Raw genomic sequence first — 20,329 nt, 5'->3', positions numbered from 1 at the left:
CAAAACCTGGATCCCTTTCTGTCTGAAATCAGGGTGGAGAGAAAAGTTCATCTGAGCCTTACCCAAACCTGCCAAACCCAACAGTGACCACCCAGCTACAATCTTGTGACTAAGAAAATGAAAAAGCATCTTACACTAATGTGTTTGAAGTTTAAGTATGAAATTAAAATGTTAGAGGCAATTTATGAGTATGCCTAGTGCATGACAAAGAAAAGCACCACAGTCCTTATACAGCAAAATGCATCAGCTGGAAGTATCTCCAAATTACACGTACAAAGGACAAAAGACTGAGTACTGTTTGGGCATGCGTTTTTCTTATAAACCCAAGCTGTAGGACATGAAGAAAGGTAAAGGACATCATAAGGAAAATGTGGTGAGGTGAGAGATCATGAGGAATGAGATGCCATCTGCACACATATTTCCATGAGAAGTAGAATTTATGATGACATCCTTAGTTTTATGTTAATCCCAGACACAAATGCTTCAACCCAGATTTCATAATTGCCCACATTACTAATAATTTTGTTTCTTCTAATATTTTCAGGAGAGAGAAATCTAGTTCTACCATCAGAGAAGCACAGGCAGAAGGGGGATAGGCTCCTACCTCCTACCTCTAGTGGGACACATCTGCCTTAAGTCAAGGCCTCATTCCATTCTCACCACCACGACCAAGGACAATTCTGATGGCTCCCACATGATGCTCCCCAGACTGGTGTCTAAGGGAGTGGCTAAAGTGATGCTACCAATTTCCAGACAGTGGAAATGCTTATTTATGTCTCTCTTCTCTACCACATTGTCAGGAATTAACTTGAACACAAAACTTAATCATTAGGTGAAGTCTGAGGTAAGTATGCAATAAACACTATTTGTTATGGGGTGACTGACAGACACACAGCACAGCTGCCTTCATCCCTTCACATCACTGGCAGAGGAAACCAGATTATAAAAATAAACCCCACGGACAAAATATAAAGCAAGGGTTTGCTCTGCTCAGTACAACTTATGCAATACTAAGAGTTGTATTTATTATTTCATTAAACTTCAGTAATACAGCTACAATAACATACATGCCATGACTTATTCTGTAAATTGATCATATGGAAAGATGTCCACTACACTGTGACACATCTGTGGATCATGCAGGGGCTATGTTTGTGGCACATCAGTCCCCAAACATACAAAAACAACAACAACAAAATAGATTTTAAAAAATCAGCAGCCATTTGCTAAACAGGTTTATAATGTTAGTATCAATCAGGAATGGAAAAAGAGTTAATTTTAGCTCCTTTCCCTTCCTCAATTTATCCTAATATTGACATTAATTTTCTGTTCTCCAGTAGATCCGTTGGTGCTTGGCCTTTTCTCTGCTTCCTGCACTGGGGAAATGTCAGCAGAGGTTGCCTATCACTGCTGTGAACACTCTCCAGCACTCAGGTACTGTGGGACCTACCTTGCAGTGGGATGCCCTTGATCAAACAGATCCAAAACCTTACTCTGAATATGTAAAAACTGAAGAAAACCAAACACAACAGAGCCAAAGGCCGTGACTCACCAGCTACCATTGTTAAAAAATCACCATCAAGAGACTTTGTTTTATTGGGAGGCTGCCTCAGCTGACATATATTTATATCATCTTCTGTGAACATTTAAAAATATTAACAACTTTATCATCAATGAACTATTTAATGTCTGGAGGTTGTTCATTACCTGTTATTTCTCCATTCTCAGCCATAAGATTGCCACTACTCTCTCTTGTGGCACTGTCATATGATGGAGGAATGGATACTGAGGACAAAGTTTCAGACTTGTTAGGACTCCTACCATAGTTTGCATCCATCATAGAAGCAATAAGTCCTTCATTTTCTGGAGCAGCATCTCCCGGACTGTCAGCACTGCAAGTTCTGTGGTGGTACAGGTAAGAAGCCTGTTTTATGGAGCGCAGGAGCAAGTGACTCCTGTAGGCACGTTGTATGACAGTGGCACATGCTTCTTCTTGTCTGTGTCTGAGTGTAGTAGATATTGGCTCATAGGATTGTTTTGATGGATTGGCAGCCATGAATTTCTCTTCCATTTGTACTTTTAGAGTATCCAGCTCCCCAGAATCTCCTAATACTCTTTTGGTAAAAGCAAACAAGATATCCAAGCAGTGTATCTTGTCCCCACTGACCACAGGCAAGTCCATTGCTGTGAGTTCAACTTTGTTTGGTTTTGGTACACGTAAAGGTTCAGCCAGAGCATCTGCAAAGTCTGAAAGCTCAGAGAAAGTTATAAACTGAGTTGCCTCAGGATCAAATTTCTCCCAGATTTCATAAAAGATGTCAAAGTCATCTTCCCCTAAAGGCTCTGTACTTTCCTCAGTAGCAGCATTGAAGTTCTCCAGAATAACAGCTATATACATGTTTACAACAATGAGAAATGATACAATGATGTAGCTTACAAAATAAATAATACCTATGGCAGGTTTACCACATTCACCTATAGTACCACTTACGTTTGGATCACAGTATGGTGGCCCAGTGTTTAAAATAGGACTAAGAAGACCATCCCAGCCAGCTGATGTGGTGATTTCAAAGAGACAGAGCATGCTGTTAGCAAAGGTTTGGAAGTTGAACATGTCATCAATGCCATCTTCCATCTTCACATAGGCAAAGTTAGCCATGCCAAAAATGGCATAAATGAACATGACCAGAAAAAGCAAGAGGCCAATGTTGAATAGAGCAGGTAGGGACATCATTAATGCAAAAAGCAGAGTTCGAATTCCTTTGGCTCCCCGGATGAGTCTCAGTATTCGTCCGATCCGAGCCAAGCGAATGACCCTGAAGAGCGTAGGTGGTAAGAAATGTTCAAATGCTGTGCCGATGCTGGAAAGCAGTAAGGCTAAAATGGAGAGGATAACAACTGGTTAGAATATCACATTTCTGCTTAACTAGCAAGTAGCGTTAAATGATAATACCTGCACAGTTGAAAAATATCTGATGTGTGTGTGCTAAGACCCTACCAGAGCAACCTTCAACAGAAGATGAATTGAAAAAATAGATGTAGAAATTAGCAATTCCGAGTGACATTCTTCAACCATCAGAAGACAGTACCTATTGCACTAAGGATGGCAAGAACCTTTCTAGGCACAATCCTTATCAGTTGACACTTAATGACTGATGGTTTTCTTTGACACTGGTTGCACAAATACTTTAGCAGATGCAGGTTATGTACTTGCCTTCTGCATTTGACTTCAAATGTGGACCCTATAAAGCTAAAAGAATTTTTTTAAATCTCCTTTAATATTATTTTAATATAACCATAGTGGGGTTCTTAGTTTTTTTCCTTAAGACTTTACAATATTATGACTCACATTTCAATGTCCATTTGCAATTGCTAAATTTTGACTAATCTTTTTTTTCTGAAAATGAATAATAATTGATTTAGTAAAGAATTTGCCAAACCAATTTCACTTACCAACAAATGACATGATAACAACAACTAAATCAAATATGTTCCAGGCATTTGAGAAATAGTACTGCCTCAGAGCCACCAGTTTCAGTACACATTCTGCAGTAAAGATGGCAACGAAGAGTATATTGATTTTGTTAAGGACAACAGTCTTCGTAGTACTTTGGTCATAGGTTTCCACCATCATCGTGATCATGTTAAGGCAGATGAGAACCATGACGACAACATCAAAAGTTTGACATGTTACAATGTCAAAAAGGAACCCTTGGTACCTGTTCTAGATGAAAAAAAAAATACATCTGACATCAGTTATAAAAGTAGGCAGTACATGTTTCCAACAGCTCCAATTTCTATGTTGCACAGTCACTCAACTACAGTGAAGTCAGAAATTTGAGAAAGGCAAAACATACAATTTATATTAAAAATCCCTTCTCATTCTGAAGATTATTCAGTTCCAAGGTGAGTGTAAAACCTAACAATATTTATGCAGAGAACTTACTAAATATTTAACCTGTAAAATAATTCAGTCAACTTTTTGGCATGGAACTGACTTTAGAGCACTGTGTATCAATATAAAGACAGTATAAATAATTTATATGCAACATATAAACATATGAACTAAATTGCACTTTTGCAATACATTTTATTTTTAAGAATTCAGTCCTTACTAGTGGTCTTGGAATAGGTTTTTGAGGTTTCTTGGATCCCAGCTTTTTCATTGCATTATGGTATTTTCTCTGTTCTTCGGTCATAAAGATATCTTCCCCACCTAAGTATATAAAGAAATGTCACTGTTATAAGGTAAGAAATCAACACTATTTTAATTAAAATTGCCATTCTTCCTTTTTCACATCTTGCTGGTAGTGGCCCTTTTCATAATCTGTAACTGTGCCCAAAGAATCAGTGGCACAAACCAGACATTCACAGAGCAGAAGTCCTGAGGTGAAACTCAGCTCAGTCAAAAAGCACAAAAACAGAGGACCTACTGAAAAATCTGGACAGGAACAAATCTTTCCATGACTTCCCACATCCTGGACTTGTTGAATATCCAAAATACTCATCAAAGCATCTGTACCAGACCACTTTCTAGTAATGAACCTCCAGTCATGCTGAGTTCCCAAAAAGGAGCAAAATTTTAAGAGGCTTAGAAATGTTTGAGGAAGAGGTGTTCAGGTTATAGGGGAAAATAAAGAAGGAAGAAACTCATCATGAATGTTATTACTGTTAACTTAATTACTGATGTTTTGGTAAATGCCAATAGAAGTTTTAGATTCTATGTATAGGACCTTGTGCTCTAAAGATAGTGTTGCTCAAGATCAAAGACAACCAATATACTTATCTTTTTCTTTTGTTGGTTGAAGTTGTCAATAATAACACCAACAAAGAGATTCAAGGTAAAGAAAGATCCAAAGATGATGAAGTTCACGAAGTAGAGATACATATACAGACTGTGCTCCATTTGGGGTTGCTCATTTTTCTGCAAGAATGAGATGCAACTTGAAAAAGAACCAATAATATCATGGGCCCAATTCAGAATAATCTTCATATTGCAGATCCTTTCACAAATTGATTCCAGGAGGAACTAAGATTTACAGCCTTACTGCTAATTCTGATAAAATTGGTAGAGTTTAAAACTACCAATAGCACATAACACCAAATTTTATTTGTATATGACAATTTTGGAAGGGGAATGAAATGAAATGGTGGAAGAAAATAACAATCCTACTAGGACTACTAGATAGTTTGGAATTCTTTTGAATTAAACATGAACCTTACAAAATCATGCAGTAAGCACATCCCCTGAAAGATAACTAACCAGAAAATAAAGCTCAAAATAATAGTACTACAAGGTGTTTATGCTATGAAATATTGTCAAATTATTTTTTTTACAATGTTTGTTTATGTAGTTTGTGGATAATTCCTTGCAGAACAGGAAAATTTCATTCATACTGATATTGAATATATTTGTACACAAAAAAAATTGTAGAGCATAAATTAGTCTTTGACTAATGGTGAATGAGTTTTATTTAGTTTGGGGAGGGTTTTTTACCACAAAAAAACTTCTTATTGTTGTTTTTTTAATTTTCAAACCTGCAATTGAGTTAGGCTCAACTAAAATCATTAGAAAGAGCTACTGAATACACATTCTTGACACGATTTTCACAATCAAAAGCATCAGTTCAACTTCTTCCAATAAGAACAGGAGCTGTAAATTGCTCAGTACTTGAAAAATCAAGCAAACTATTTAAAAGTCTAATTCCAACCTCTTGCCATTAAGAATCTTGGCCAACATATGTTGTTGCTCTTTTTCTTCCTAGTAAAAAAAACTTCTTCAATGGTTATTACGAGTAAAAACAAAACTAGAAGAAGAAAAACAGCTTTACAAATTGAAGCACAAAAACCCCTGCATTGAAATACACACATCCCAAAATATTTTCATATATGATTACTTTTAAAATTCTTTGAACTCATGATGAAACTAAGACAGGCTCTTCATTTTAAGTTCTTTGCCTACCACTTTGTTCTGTACAAGATTGGATGATGCTTCTGATAAGACAACAAAAGTGTCTGGCAGTATAAAAAGGAGGCAAAATAGTACTAGTGATGCCTGAGAATGTGTTTTAAATGTTTGCTTAGCCACAATAGCTTAATTCTTGATCAAGTTTGCACTTATGTTTTGAAGTGGACTTTAAACAATGTTGCTGTAAAACATTCAGGTTTACTCCAAGCTTGAGTTTCATAAAAGAATATGTGTGAAGGTAGGTGTCTTCACCTGAGTGTCAACTCTCAGCTCCCCTCCAGGTGATAGACATCCAGTTATTAGAAGAGTCAATGTAGTATAAAGAGGTGCTCACCTGAACAACATAGACATCCAGGGTGAGCTGAAATGCTCCCTAAGTCACTCTGAGCATAGCAACTAGATCTGTATTTACCATAGAGGGTACTTGGAGGTGAACTCACCTGGAGACCTTACCCTAGAGTCACTGCGATTAGGTGTGTGGGTCTGGAACAGAAACCCTCTCCCCATTACAACAGATGAGCTTTAGGACAGTATGTGTCATTTGCAGATTAAATGTTCACCTCAGCTAATAACAAATAATTACTGGAAAGATTTAGCAGAGACAAACAGCAGATGTAGAAGTGCAAAACGAATAATGCATTTGCAGAAAGCAGTAGCATTAAAAAGATATGGTTTGAATATAGGGACTGACCTCTCGTGAATCTACTGCTGCATACATGATTTCCATCCAGCCTTTAAATGTTGCCTAGAATGAGAGATTATGGAAAATGTGCTGAACTTTCACAGTAAAAGTCTTCACATAATTTGCATTATCTGAATGACACAGACTGGAGAAAGAGCTTTTGGTATGGTCACACACACAAAGCACAAAGCTGCTGCTGTGTGGGGGGTATTCTCAGCCTCATTAGGATATGAAAGTTTACTAAGGTGGGATGGAACATGCTGACAGAGCAAACCTTCATTAGTTTGGTCTACTAAAGGCCTTGCAATCCTCATGGCTCAACAAATATTTTATTTTTTTTTTGACAGAACAGGTCAGTATTTGCCCCAGATTTTTTCCAAGACTGTCTCTAGCTCTCAGGATCATGAACCTGCTGGAGGCTGAAACAGCACTGGCCCACCAGATGCTTACTTTATCACATGGAAAATCACAGCAGGGTGTCATTTATCTCCCTTTTCCCATTAGTGTGCATGAACAGCCAGCTACAACAGAAGAGCAAGCTGTATGATACCACTCTTTGCATCATGCATCACCCACAGAGATGATTTAGAAGTTGACAGAAGGTTAAGCTCATCTGACAGTGTACTGGCTAATGAGGGCAAGCAGCACTTACCACCTGAAGAAGAGCCAAGTAGCCAGAGCCAACATTATCAAAATTGACTTTAACATTGACCCAGAATATTTTTCCCGTGTTGTTATACATCTCACAGTCTGTTCTGTCATTGATTGAGTTATTTAATTTGGAATCTTCTTCTGTCAGATTGACACATTTCCCAAACTTCCCAGCAAAGAGGTTCACTCCCATGATGCTGAAGATGAGCCAGAAGATGAGGCAGACGAGCAGAACATTCATGATGGAAGGGATGGCTCCCAGGAGTGCATTGACAACCACCTTAGATGAAATGGGAGAGGCAAGATACATTTGAAAAAAGAACTTGAACTCAGCTGTCAGGTATCAAAGAACAACCTGATGGCCCAGCAGAAAAGTGAAAAAGCTTTGTAAAGGTTTTTTGGAGACCATGTCACACACATTCTGCATAGCAAGACAGAAAGTATGATGGCACTTGTCTCAAAATCTACTCCAAACATGGCAGTTTTGATACATACTGTTAATTAATTTAATGTCATTTCTCTCTGCCTTCACTGTGACAACATTGCAATCAGAGAGCTTTCAGTCTCACTTTCAGAAAAAACCCAAAACCAATCTATGTCTCAGCTGCACAGAGTCCACACAGATAAAATCATAGAATTGTTTGGAAAGGACCTTAAAGATCATCTAGTTCCAACCCCACTGACATGGGCAGGGACACCTTCCACAAGACTAGGCTGCTCAAAGCCTCATCCAGCCTGGCCTTGAACACTTCCAGGGATGGGGCATCCACAGCCCCTCTGGACAACCTGTGCCAGTGTCTTTCCACCCTCATGGTAAAGAATTTCTTCCTCATATCCAATCTAATTCGCTCTCTTTCAGTTTAAAACTGTTTCCCACATATAGTGTGTGTGAGTGATGCCCTATGTATTTCTGTCATCTGTTTTCACATGCCATAGTAGATGTCATAGACCAGAATTTTGCCCAAATATCACTGTGGTTATCTTACTGTTTCACATTGCAGTGTAAATATGTGTTTTATCATATGGCTAAGGGAATCTCTCTCTGCACTTGCATAATGGTAGATTTGTAATTAAATGTAATTAATGTCCAGTCACTTCATATTGTTTCAGGTGCTCCTGCAATAATTCAAGCAAAAGTACTTTTTAATAGTCTAAGGTGTTTGTAAATAAATCCATTAAAAACTCGCAGAAGGGAGGGAAGTGACTCCTCTGAGTTAGTTAGGCTTCAAAAATGAGAACTGTGCTCACAGTTCTTATGCTCTGTTTTATTTCTGCCCATGTCAGGAAGACAGGAACACAAGAATGACTGAACAGCAATGGTACAAAGTTTCACCTAGGCTACTTTTAGTTTCAGCATCACTTAGGATCAATCACTCCAGAAAAGAATATAAGGACCAGCCAAGTACAGAGGAGCACAGCAAAGGCACCCTTTAAAAATTCATTTTATAGGTCCTAAACAGAATTTAGGGTAGACAGGTGAACTTCATAAAGGCACATCTATGAGTTACAAACCTGGTATGTGCTTATCAGTACAGACAAGCTCTCGTTTGTAATCAGTCTTACCCTCATTCCCTCAAACCGTGACAATGCCCTTAAGGGTCTCAGAGCTCGGAGAGTCCTAAGAGATTTCATGGGGCCAAGTGTAGTGTCCAAGAGGTTTATCAAGGAGACCTGAATCAGAAACAAAAAGAAACTATTAGCAATGTCCTGTCATCTATTTCCTTTGTTTCTTTTTTTTTTTTTTTAAAAAACCAACCAAAACCAACAAACAAACAAAACCAAATCTCCCCATAGTTTATGTCCCACAGTTTCAGCGTTTCAGGAGTGCAACATCCTGAAACAATTGCTACAGAAGAGAAAAGTACTGTCTGAAATTTGCATCTAGAGAATAATCAAGGATTCTACTACTACATCATGTGTAGAAGCACCAAAGGCAGAACTTACATCTACGATAAGAAAGTCCAGCCAGCACCAGGCATTGGTGAAATACTTCTTGAAGCCATAAGCCACCCATTTCAGGAGCATCTCCAGAATAAAGATGAAAGTGAACATTTTGTCAAGAAATGCCAGTATCATTTTAATATGTTTTCTCTCATTTATATGGATGTCCTCAAATGCCTGAAGCCATAATATATAGATAAATGGCAAAAGTCAGAAATAAGCCTTATAAAATCCAACAAAATTAAGACCCCTTTGTCATTTAATTTGTTTTAACACAGATCTAAACACCATCTGTTATTCAAATGTATGCCAGCCAATAAAGTATGATTCTCCTTGTCCCTTCTCTTTCTTTTTCTCTATATAGTAGACTCCTGTGGATGCACACATCATGCAAAATGAAATCCTAGGACAGTATGTAGTTTTAGAAATTTATTTCAAGAAGTTTACATACTGAAAAAAACTAAGTACTTTTTTCCAAAGTATTAAGAGTCATGTATTAATTTTAATGGTTTTAAAACTCCTTAATATTTCACAATTGTGAAATAACTTCCCAAGAAAAATCCAGTAATGCAGTCAGAATAGAAACAGCTTCTGAGATTTATATATTTTAAGCTTTCCTCATGCTCTCTTATAATTTTAAATAATATGAATAATAGATTTGCAATAATTAAAACAGTGAATAAGTGTCTGCTATTTGAAGCCTCTTCTTTTTTTCCTGATGAGTTCAAAAATAGTCACTCTGTTTTCTGCTAAAAAACTTATCTGGGTGCAAATTAAAGCCAAAATCCTTCTAAATACATGAAACTGCAATACACTAACCAGGGCTCCACTGCTCAGAAGAATCATGAATACAATAAAGGATTCAAACCAAGAATGTTCAACAATCTGGTAGCAGGTTTTTCTCAGATTCCACCACGTTTCTCCTCCAAACTTTACAGCACTACCCACGCAACAACGAAAGTATCGAACACAACCTGAAAGGGAGAGACAGCAATGAATGTGTGGAAGGAATGTACATGGATGTGAAGGCTTGCATCGTGGTTGGTTGTTTTGCCATGAGAAAAAAACTAGGAAACATCTCATTTAATTTGCCTTGTAGCTCCTATTTATATACATAAAAAATTAGGTGGAGCCTCTTTGCAGGAATTTTCACTGTTTCAGGCTATTTCTGAGACACTGGACAGGCTCTCACTGACCTGCTGTTTGGGCACACAAAAGTTCAAGGCTATGGGAAGATTCTTGATGTAACAAAAACCCTTCTCAGTTTCTGCATGCTGTTAGGTAAGCAGAGATAAGATGTCCCAGAAGAAAAATGCTTGGAGGCAGAGGAGGTAAACAATTGTCTTCAATATTGCAGCATTACATCATGCTTTGCAAATCCATTTATTTATTTGCTTCTAAATGTATGGACTGGCTGATTTTATATCATATAACCTGCAAGAATATGTCATGTTCTAGCTGATACATTGGCTCTGTAAAAGGAAACATCTCCTTTCCAGCTCACCAGATTCCTTCTCACAGCAGACAATGATGCCAGGGACACCTAATGTTTCCTGGTCACTCCTTTACAAAATCCTTGGTTTGTTTACTTATTAATTTTTCCAAGAATTAACTCACCTTGGCTAACCTTTTCCTTTCTGTATTCTCTGTGTTAATTCATGTTTTCACTATGGCAAACAATCTCAGCCAAGAGGCTTCTGTCATTTCCAGTCATGGAAAAAGTAGTACATATATATATATATGTGTGTGTCATGTAGATATATAAAATCTTATACACATATTCTGATTTTTTTAAACTTCAATAATGTCCAGTAATGTGGATCTGGAATGTGAGATGAGACAGGGAATGGTATTTGCCCAAGTTAAGGACTTTGGGGAGGGGGGATGCAAATTCTATGTTAGGTAGATGCTTGCTGCACCTTTGGTTGACTTCTCTAGTGGTTTGGCCACAGTAGGCGCATTCCAGCTTGGGACTACAGAGGACAAAACAAGACATTTCACATTGCTTCTCTGGAGCAGGGAAAGAAAAGAAATAAAAATAATCTGTATTTCTTTTGGTCTAACAACTGTACTGGCAAAAAATCCCAAACAAAAAACAACCAAAACAAACCATCAATAAAGTAATTTTAGAAGAAACTCTGTCAGTCAGAAATCTGACTTGTCTATTATTAATACAATATTTGTGGTTGGTTTTGGTTTTTTTCCCTGAAGAAATCAAACTACAATGTATATAAGGTGGATTCCTCTCAGGATTTATAGTTTATAACATAACAGTAAAAACATATATAATATTACTGCACATTCCATTCAGATATAACATCTCCCTAGCTTCAAATAATGTCTACATGCTTCACTGTTATTGATTCAGCCCTAGAGCTGATGATTAGAAGTTTCATTGACCCCACAATAGGCACAGGAAAAAAGAAAAAGGCCAGCTCTGCAGAACATGGCAAGGAGGGGATGGGAGTAAATGCAGCCAGATTTGCTTTATCTGTGTTCTCATCAGGTGAAATATCCAGGACGTGGTGGCTGAATGGGATGGTGGTGATGGGAGAAAGGGTCTGCCTTTGGGAGCAAGCTCAGAGTGATGTGGGACCTGCTGTTGGACTCCACCTGTGAAAGGCTGGAAAAGTTCCTGCTAATCATTTTGTGGTTTGGTGAAGCTTGAATAAGCAGAAAAGAACAGAATTGAAGAAAATGGATGGAAGGTGGGGGGAAATGAGGGGAAAAGCCATGGGTGGAAATGGTGGTGGTCAGCCAGGCTAAGTAAGTACCCAAAGAGCAAGTTGGAGCACCAGGAAGAATTTTGCCAGTTATAATTCATTTAATGTAACACAGTTAGAAGAAATGAGCCTATAAACTGACTTGATATAGTTTATTATCTCACAAGTAATACTGAGAGTGCGATGATTACCTCTGGCCTTCAGTAGTGATGCTTATTTGAAAAAAGTCTCAAGAGCTATTTCTTTACATATTATAGAATCATAGAATTGTTTGAGTTGGAAGACACTTTAAAGATTATATAGTACCAACCTCCCTTTCCATGAGCAGGGACACATTTCTCTAGACCAGGTTACACAGATCCCCAGCAAGCCTGTTCTTGAACACCTTCAGGAATGGGGAGTCCATAGCCTCTCTGGGAAGCCTTGTCCCACTGGCCACTGCCAGGTGAAACCTGATCACATACACTTCTCTTATGTTAAACCCCCAAAGTCACTTGGATGTTGTCCAGGAGAGTGAAATTTATCCCACTTGACTATAATAATCCCTTTTTTAAAATGGGGTCTATGCCATTGCCCAAGTCCCAGCTGGAAGCAATTAGCTTTAAGGGGAAGGAGGCTTATTTTTGAGGTCTCACAATCTCTGTTGACTAGAAAGGAACAATGATTTGGACTATTTAGACAATTTCCAGGTAACTAAAATTAATTGAAAATAATCTGGCCCTATTGGCTCAGCATCACTAGAGAAACATGTTGGGTTTTGATTCCTCTCACTTCCCAGTAGTGAAACCATGAGAGTCCTACCTTCTGGAAAACATTTTTCTGGAGTCTTGAAGTCTTCATAAAATTCTGGAATCTGCCTCAAAACATTTTCAGGATTTGTCAGATCCACTGTGCTGCCTTCAGAAGGGCTGACACTGTCAAACTACCAAGCAAAGTAATATCAGGTACTGATTCTTTCTACATTCAGCTCCAAATTAATAAATTCATCCATGAAAAAAAACCCTCAAAATTTAAACTTGGCTATGTACTAATATTACAAATACTGTTGGTAATGGAATAAATGCTGTAATTTTAAAAGCTTATGAGCTTAGTCAAAGTACCAATAGCTGCATCCAAATAGAGGCCAAAGCTTTATAATTACAGTATCTGTCTACATGAACCAGATGTAACTGCCTAATGAGCTGGTAAATTGAAGAGCTCTTAAATTGCATATTAGTGTATGTACTCCTCAAAGCAGGATAAACTACTTGAGTTAAAACCAGGAAATCATAGAAAGATGTATTTAAACAGGAGAACCTGATAAATATATCTATTATTGTGTCAGGAAATGAGCACACAAGACATACCATATATTCTTGAGTTACAAAGCTTTTCGTTGTCCCATTACACCATCTACAGTGTTTGATGAGTCAGCAGTCTGTTACAAATGATTTACTCTATGCTTTTGTACTTTCATTTTTTTCATAATGCTGGTTTTTAATTCTTTGAATGTATTCTGTTTTCAAAATCATTCTAAAACTATTGTAAATTAATAAATAGCATCTAAAATGACATAGAAACTCATTTCAAGCATTAAGTTTCTTGAAACCAAGATACTTAGGACACAGGCAGACTCGATGGAATTTCCCACTTGGAAGCTTATCTCTCCTTTAATATCTTGTTTGTTTTTAATCTTCCTCTTCATTTTTATTTTTTTGGACTCAGAAGTTAATAAATGGAAAGTAGCAAAAAGAATTTTATAAATTATTTAGAATTACTACAAAAATGACTGCAGTTTTTCCACTTCTATACACTCTCTTTCCTATACTTATATTTTTCTTAAAAATCCATACCTAGAAACTAGCACAGCTTTGATTTAATTCACAGAATTCAAGCTCCACCATTGGCTCTGATCCAGACAGACCAGCTACTGCAAGCTCAGAGCTGCCAAGCTCCATTCCCCTAGTCATAGCAGCAAATGGACCTTACAGATCATCTAGTTCAACCCCCCCTGCCCTGGGCAGGGACACCTCCCACCAGAGCAGGTTGCTCAAGGCTTTATCCAACCTGGCTTTGAACACTGCCAGGGTTGGGGCATCCACTACCTCCCTGGGCAACCTGTGCCAGTGTCTCACCACCCTCACAGGAAAAACCTTTTCCTAATATCTAACCTAAATTTCCCCTCTTTCAATTTGTACCCATTGCTCCTTGTCTTGTCACTGCAGCTCCTAACAAAGAGTCCCTCTGCAGCTTCCCTGGAGCCCCTTCAGATACTGGAAGTTTGTTATGAGGTCTCCACACACCCTTCTCTTCTCCAGGCAGAACAGCCCCAACTTCCTCAGTCTATGTTCAAAGGGGAGATGCTCCAGTCCTCTTATCAGCTTCATGGCCTCCTCTGGACTTGCTCCAACAGTTCCATGTCCTTCTTACATTGAGGGCACCAGAACTGTGTGCACTATTCCAGGTGGAGTCTCACGAGGGCAGAGTAGAGGGGGATCCTTATAGATCCAGAGAAGAGGGGTAATCCTTGAACAGGAACACACCTGTGTTTGACTAGTACTGGAAAGTCAACGTTGTTTCAAAAAAAATGTTACCTCCTTCTGTTCTGGTGATGATGAGTCACCTTTCCTGTCCTTTTCTAGATAAAGCACACTGAATTCTTCAGAGGAAAATTCTGATCCTTTACTCCAGCTGCCTGAACTTTTTACTCTTTCTCCCCTTTGCCTCAGGTGATTTTCATCCTGAAAATAATCTGTGGATTAGAGGGGCTTTCTTTTGCCTTTTTAGAGGGTGGAAAAGTCAGAGGGGGAAAAACCCAATAAAATATACAGTTCATTTACAGAGGGAATGTCCAAACAAAATTTATAAGATAGGATCATTTTGAGTCCCTAACTTTACCACAGGATAGAGAAATTTTTCCCAACAGACATGCAGCAAATTAAGGAAGTTTAGTGATCGATTTGAAAGTTAAGTGAGAATTTTTGCATAGGAATTAAGACAGAAATGTAAGGTGGAAAATCTTGAGACCAGAATGGCAATTATGGTTAAAATATAACTGAAAAATGCATAGAGCACAAAGAAATAGGATAATATATGGCATCCTATCAGAATCACGACCTTAGTAGAGCCACTCCATACTTAATCCTACTCATTTCTTCTAATAATTAGTACATACTACACACAGCAAGAGCAAATATGAAATAAGGACCAGAGCTATAAATTCATATTATGAGTCCATGATCATGTTCTTTATGCAGAACATGTATTTTTTCTCTGTCATGTAAATAATACTAAAACAGTTGACATTATTCACATAAATTTTTACTAAAAAAATCCAAGTTCACCAAGGATTCCATATTTACCTGAGGACTATGTAATTACCTGTGTGTATCACAACAACTCAGCTAGGAATTCCAGCAGCACACTCAACAATTTATGGTCCTTTCTTTTAAGAACGTGAAAAAATCTTTTCAAATCTTTTAAAAGGCTCTGAGTGATGATTTCCACTCGCTCCAAACATTTGTACTTTTGGTTCTAGTTCAAAACTTTGTAACTCTCTAGAAATGGATCAACATACCCCACCCTGTGCTGCTGGAGACAATCTTGCACCACACATGCATCCATCTTTCACTCTCTCTCTCTCTCCTGTTCCAACAAAAATAAAGACACTCATTACCTGTTTGCTGTATTCTGTGTCTGTAAACGTGCTCAGTTTATCATCATCTTCAAAACACTCACTTGTGTTCTCTTCCTCAGCAATAGGGACACAAACAAATACATTGGGATTGTTGACAAAATCTTCAGGACCTGAGCATTTCCCCCCATTTTTCTCAATCCATTCATTACTATAATTCTCTTTACGATTTTTTGTTTCTTCACACTTGAACCCAAGTGAGTTCTGTGCAGTCAATTTGATTTTGTTCTTGTGCACTTTCTTTATATGCCTGAGCTTTCCACAACAGGCATCCCATGTCACTCTCTTGACAGAGTGAAATCCCTTGTGGATCCGAGCAAAGGCAATGCGAAGATTGTTCATCTCTCCGTCATCCTCTGCTGTCTGGAGACTGTCAGCACTGAAGGAATTCAGCAGCAGTGCAATGAAAAGATTGAGAACCTGAAAGTCATTGAAAAAAAAAAAAAAAAAGAAAGCCTGGAGAGTAGCATTCAGAAACCTGAATTCTAACTTAGAAGAACAGAGATACTACCAAAGTTCTGTTTTACTGAGCAGACCATAATAAGGCAATAAGGAAATGACAATGACTGATTACATTGTGGTTGATGAAATCCTCTTCTCTCTTAGAAATTTCAGTGTTCCCAGGTCTCTCTTCGTCCCAGAAAAGCCATTTGATATACAAGAGAAAAGAGATCTGTGCATGCAGATGCATTTTATGGCCAAAGCAAATTTTCAAAGGTTAAAATAGCAACAAAGACTGTGGTCACAGCTTGTCAGTTTAACAACTGTGTCTTCAAATTAGAATTATATCAGGACTCTGGAGTTACTTCCAAAATTATGACAGAGCAGATTCAGGCCCAGCAATTCCATAAAATCTACCACATTATCGCAAACAGCAAAATCAAGTGAAGTTTGAATTGAGGTTTCCTTGCCATTTTTAGTACATTTAAATGGAAGAATTTATAAATTTCAGTTTGTTTATTTGTTTGTTTGTTGGTTGGTTTTATAGAATGAGAGGATTTCATTTTTTTCCCAATATTTCTGTTTGGAATGGGATCTATGTATCTTCATTTTTATCATGTCAGAACTGGGCAGATAGCACCCCTGAGCCATCCAAGGACCACAGGCAGTAGAGAATGTTAGCCCTCCAGAGTCCAATTCATCCCATCTGTCTTAGTTATTGACCTTAGGCTGGAATAAATCTCACTCTCAGATACCTCTCACTTTCCTTGGAAAATAAGAAAGACTAGACAAAGAGCACATGATAAACACTTCATTGTTTGATGGTTAACATTATGTGATAAGAATATCACTCATAGCATTTCATCATTGAAATCAATCCTTGCAGTGTAGGACAGGCAGAACATTAAACACCAATATTTGTGTTTGTGATTCAGTCACAGAACAGGTATTTCCCATAAAGGACCGCCTAAATGGAATTCTTTTCAGCATTTTTTTTCCAACTAAAACAATTTTGGTATATGAATGATACCAAGAAGGACATGAGAAACAAAGCTACTAAAAGAGGATATTTATGATTTGGCCATTAAGAAGTGACAGAACAGGACCAGAAAGGCAGGTTGCCTCTCATGCCCAAGCACAGTGTGCAAGGCTGTGTAGGGTATGCCATAACATGATATAGTTCTGGGGCATAAATGTACTTAGAGATGACTAAAGAAATTCCTGATTTCAGTGGTAGGAGTGTAGTTTCTGCCATTTGCTGATAAAGAATTCAAGACTAGCATGAGATCTTAAAAAGAATAAAGTAAAATTGATTTACAGAGGGACTTAAGCACTTGTCTTAATTAATTCAAGCAGGTAAGCCATAAGCCTCTGTGATTATTTACATCCAAACCCCAAGACGTGAAGAAACACAGTTGCCTGTCTTATATTTACTACGAAGATATTCCTTGTCACATTGCCACATGAAAAGGTCAAGTGATGCTGGGTGCAAAGCACACAAAATGGGAAAATACAGACAACGGCTCAAAGGTGAAAGGCAAAAGAGGCTTTTGCAAGCTATAAACACATAGGTAACTTTTCCACCTGTGTTTAGAGAAGCTGCCTTTTGTTGACAAAAGAGCAATTATGTGTAGATTCTACCATAGACAGGATGAAGAGAATAAAATACTGAAAAACTTACCACTAAATTTCCTATCACCATGACCAGCAGAAAAACAAGAAGACACAGTGATGGTTCAGCAACCACCATGCAATCCCACATGGTCTCAATCCATTCTCCACACAGAATTCGGAAAACGACGAGGAATGAATGGAAAAAGTCCATCATGTGCCAGCGTGGCTTGCAATCTTTGCTTATTTTAGTGCAGTTTTGCAAATAACTTCTCCCAAAAAGTTGCATCCCTACTATAGCAAAAATGAAAATGATGATTGCCAGGACGAGGGTCAGATTACTCAGTGCTCCCAGGGAGTTACCAATTATTTTAATTAGAGTGTTTAAAGTTGGCCAGGACTTTGCCAGTTTGAAGACCCTCAGCTGTGTAGCAACATAAAACATAGTGTTAGACATTGGTAGAGGTACCCATCCTTGCACCATGCAAATCCTGCAATAACCAAATTACAGATATTCTGAATTTTTCCAGCAATGTAATATTGGTGGCACTATGACATAAATATTTTTTCTAAAGTATTTATAGATTTTTATATTTTTGTCTGGGCAACTTTGAAAATAGAAATTAATTACATCATAAGGGACCAGGCTAACTTGAGACCTTGGTAAGTGTTTGGCCCACACAGGCAGACATGCATACAATACTCTTGACGTAGGTTATGGTACCTAACTTACACATAATACAAAGGATCAGAAGTTGGGGGACCAGTTGCTGTAGCACTATGAAAGAGTATATCTCCAGCAAAGCAACATAAATCAGTCCACACTATATGATATGAATACCTTAACATCATTTCACCTCTATCTTTAAGTATTGTTTTGTTCTGGTTGTACTCTGACACATTTTTCCTAATTTCCTGTGCTAATTCCTAATTTTTTACACCGGTTTTATAACATGTCCACTCTGGAATACTTTTTCCTTTGAATATTTCTTAGTGTATTCAAAAGAAAAAAAATATATGTTAATAAACTCTAAATCTAACATCACAAGGAGTTCAAGATTGTGTTTCTTACTCATAGTGTCAAAAGGAGGAAAAACAATTTTACACAAAAGAGCATTTCGTGCTTCCTAACTGAGGACAACAGAAATATTTTCTACTAAATTCACAACATGAAGTTTCATACAACTAAGCAAGCATGAAGCATTACCAGTCTGAAGGATCGTAAAACTGACAAGGTTCCTCCTTTTCTCCTTTCTTTCTTGTTTTTGTGTTTGGGGAAACTCAGTTCAATTAAACTCAATGTGACAATTATACTGTCAAAAATATTCCAAGGCTGCTGAAAATAATAATAGGGATCCAGAGCAATGATTTTTAAGATCATTTCTGCAGTGAAGATTCCTGTAAAAACCTGTGACAAAGTAACAGTGTCATCAGCCTAAAAACAGCCATGAATTTGTTGTATCTTTACATCATGTTCCCACAAATAACATTCATGGACAAGTTAAATAAAACCCATTTTTGTGAAGTCCAAATGCAAAAATTAAAATGGGAGGATTTTTTTCTGCCTTCTCAGGAGCATGTCAAAGTGTATAAAAATATAATCTGGGAATTCTCTCTGATAGACATTCAGAGTTTATAAATGCAGAGCTTGCTAGTCTTTAATTTTTACTGTTCCTCTTTATGTCTCAAGTGAAAACATCCACCAATCAATGAATTAATCCTTGGTATAAAATGTCAATAGTTGAGAATTTGCTTACCAAGTTGCCTACATTAAGCATGAATTTAAAATTAGGTGACATATTGTTGTGCTCCAGTGCCATGAACAAAGTGTTCATCACAATGCAAACGGTGATGGTGAGATCAATGAAAGGATCCTTTATGAAAGCAGCCACTTTAGTCTTGATTCTCAACCAAAGTGGACAGCAGTCCCAAATTAGATACTTTAAAGCAAGATTTTTCAGGCATGGTGGGCATCTCTGCTGAGCTTCTTCGTGCTCTAAATGCAAAAGAAAAGGCCACAATCATTAAATAGCTATCACTGTGCAAGGGTGGTGAAATAACGACTTCAAGCATTCAAAAGATCAGAGAAGAAAAATGAAACTTCTCTCAGAGAGCCCAAAGCTTCCCTGCACTTTCTACCATTTGTGTAGTCCCTGCATCAGCTAATAAATGTGAAGATAAAAATTCAGAGACAATGGATTCCAAATACATTGATGAGCACTTTCTTCAAAAACCTTTGAAATGGGTTTTATTTGTTTTAAACTCACTAGTGCTACAATCATCTGACTAAGTGCAGATATTTGTGATGCAGAGGCTACACCACATCTTCTTATGCACTTGTAGGTCAGTAGAGCAGCTATAGCACTTCCCAGCTTGTGCATGTGTAGATGTCTAGGGCACTGGCTGTATCACACCCAAAAACATTTTTTCTCCTTTGATTCTCAAGGGAGTCTAGAGAGTCAATGGCAGACATGAATTCTGACTGTAGAAGAGGCAAATCCAAACTACAGTGCCTGAAGTTTTACTTCTACAGGAAAGATCATACCTATCATTTCACAGCTCATGCAAGCTCCACACCTCTCCATTTTCCATAAGTAAATCATGGGATAGAAGCTGTTCTCTGTCATTTGCATCCTTTT

At 37.7% G+C, this 20,329-nt stretch overlaps 1 protein-coding gene across 1 annotated transcript in view; it reads right to left on the bottom strand.

Annotated features, from left to right (window-relative positions):
- Positions 1-1,707: 1,707 nt before the first annotated feature.
- LOC103798157 (sodium channel protein type 5 subunit alpha-like) overlaps positions 1,708-20,329 on the bottom strand; it is a gene marked incomplete at its 3' end in the record, with an annotated part of 34,546 nt that continues 15,924 nt past the window's right edge. The window contains exons 12-26 of the mRNA XM_009070404.1: positions 19,448-19,686; positions 18,898-19,098; positions 17,761-18,114; positions 15,621-16,058; positions 14,539-14,685; positions 12,767-12,887; positions 10,062-10,216; positions 9,246-9,419; positions 8,865-8,972; positions 7,303-7,581; positions 6,660-6,713; positions 4,783-4,924; positions 4,116-4,216; positions 3,454-3,724; positions 1,708-2,877 (exon numbers count right to left, since the gene is read on the bottom strand). Of these exons, the coding sequence (XP_009068652.1) occupies positions 1,708-2,877; positions 3,454-3,724; positions 4,116-4,216; positions 4,783-4,924; positions 6,660-6,713; positions 7,303-7,581; positions 8,865-8,972; positions 9,246-9,419; positions 10,062-10,216; positions 12,767-12,887; positions 14,539-14,685; positions 15,621-16,058; positions 17,761-18,114; positions 18,898-19,098; positions 19,448-19,686 (3,954 nt within the window). The remainder of the gene's footprint in view (positions 2,878-3,453; positions 3,725-4,115; positions 4,217-4,782; positions 4,925-6,659; positions 6,714-7,302; positions 7,582-8,864; positions 8,973-9,245; positions 9,420-10,061; positions 10,217-12,766; positions 12,888-14,538; positions 14,686-15,620; positions 16,059-17,760; positions 18,115-18,897; positions 19,099-19,447; positions 19,687-20,329) is intronic.

This window comes from Acanthisitta chloris, unplaced genomic scaffold (genome assembly GCF_000695815.1).
Source record: "Acanthisitta chloris isolate BGI_N310 unplaced genomic scaffold, ASM69581v1 scaffold2022, whole genome shotgun sequence".
Taxonomy (NCBI): Eukaryota; Metazoa; Chordata; class Aves; order Passeriformes; family Acanthisittidae; genus Acanthisitta; species Acanthisitta chloris.
This window is presented reverse-complemented; position numbering and strand designations above follow the sequence as displayed.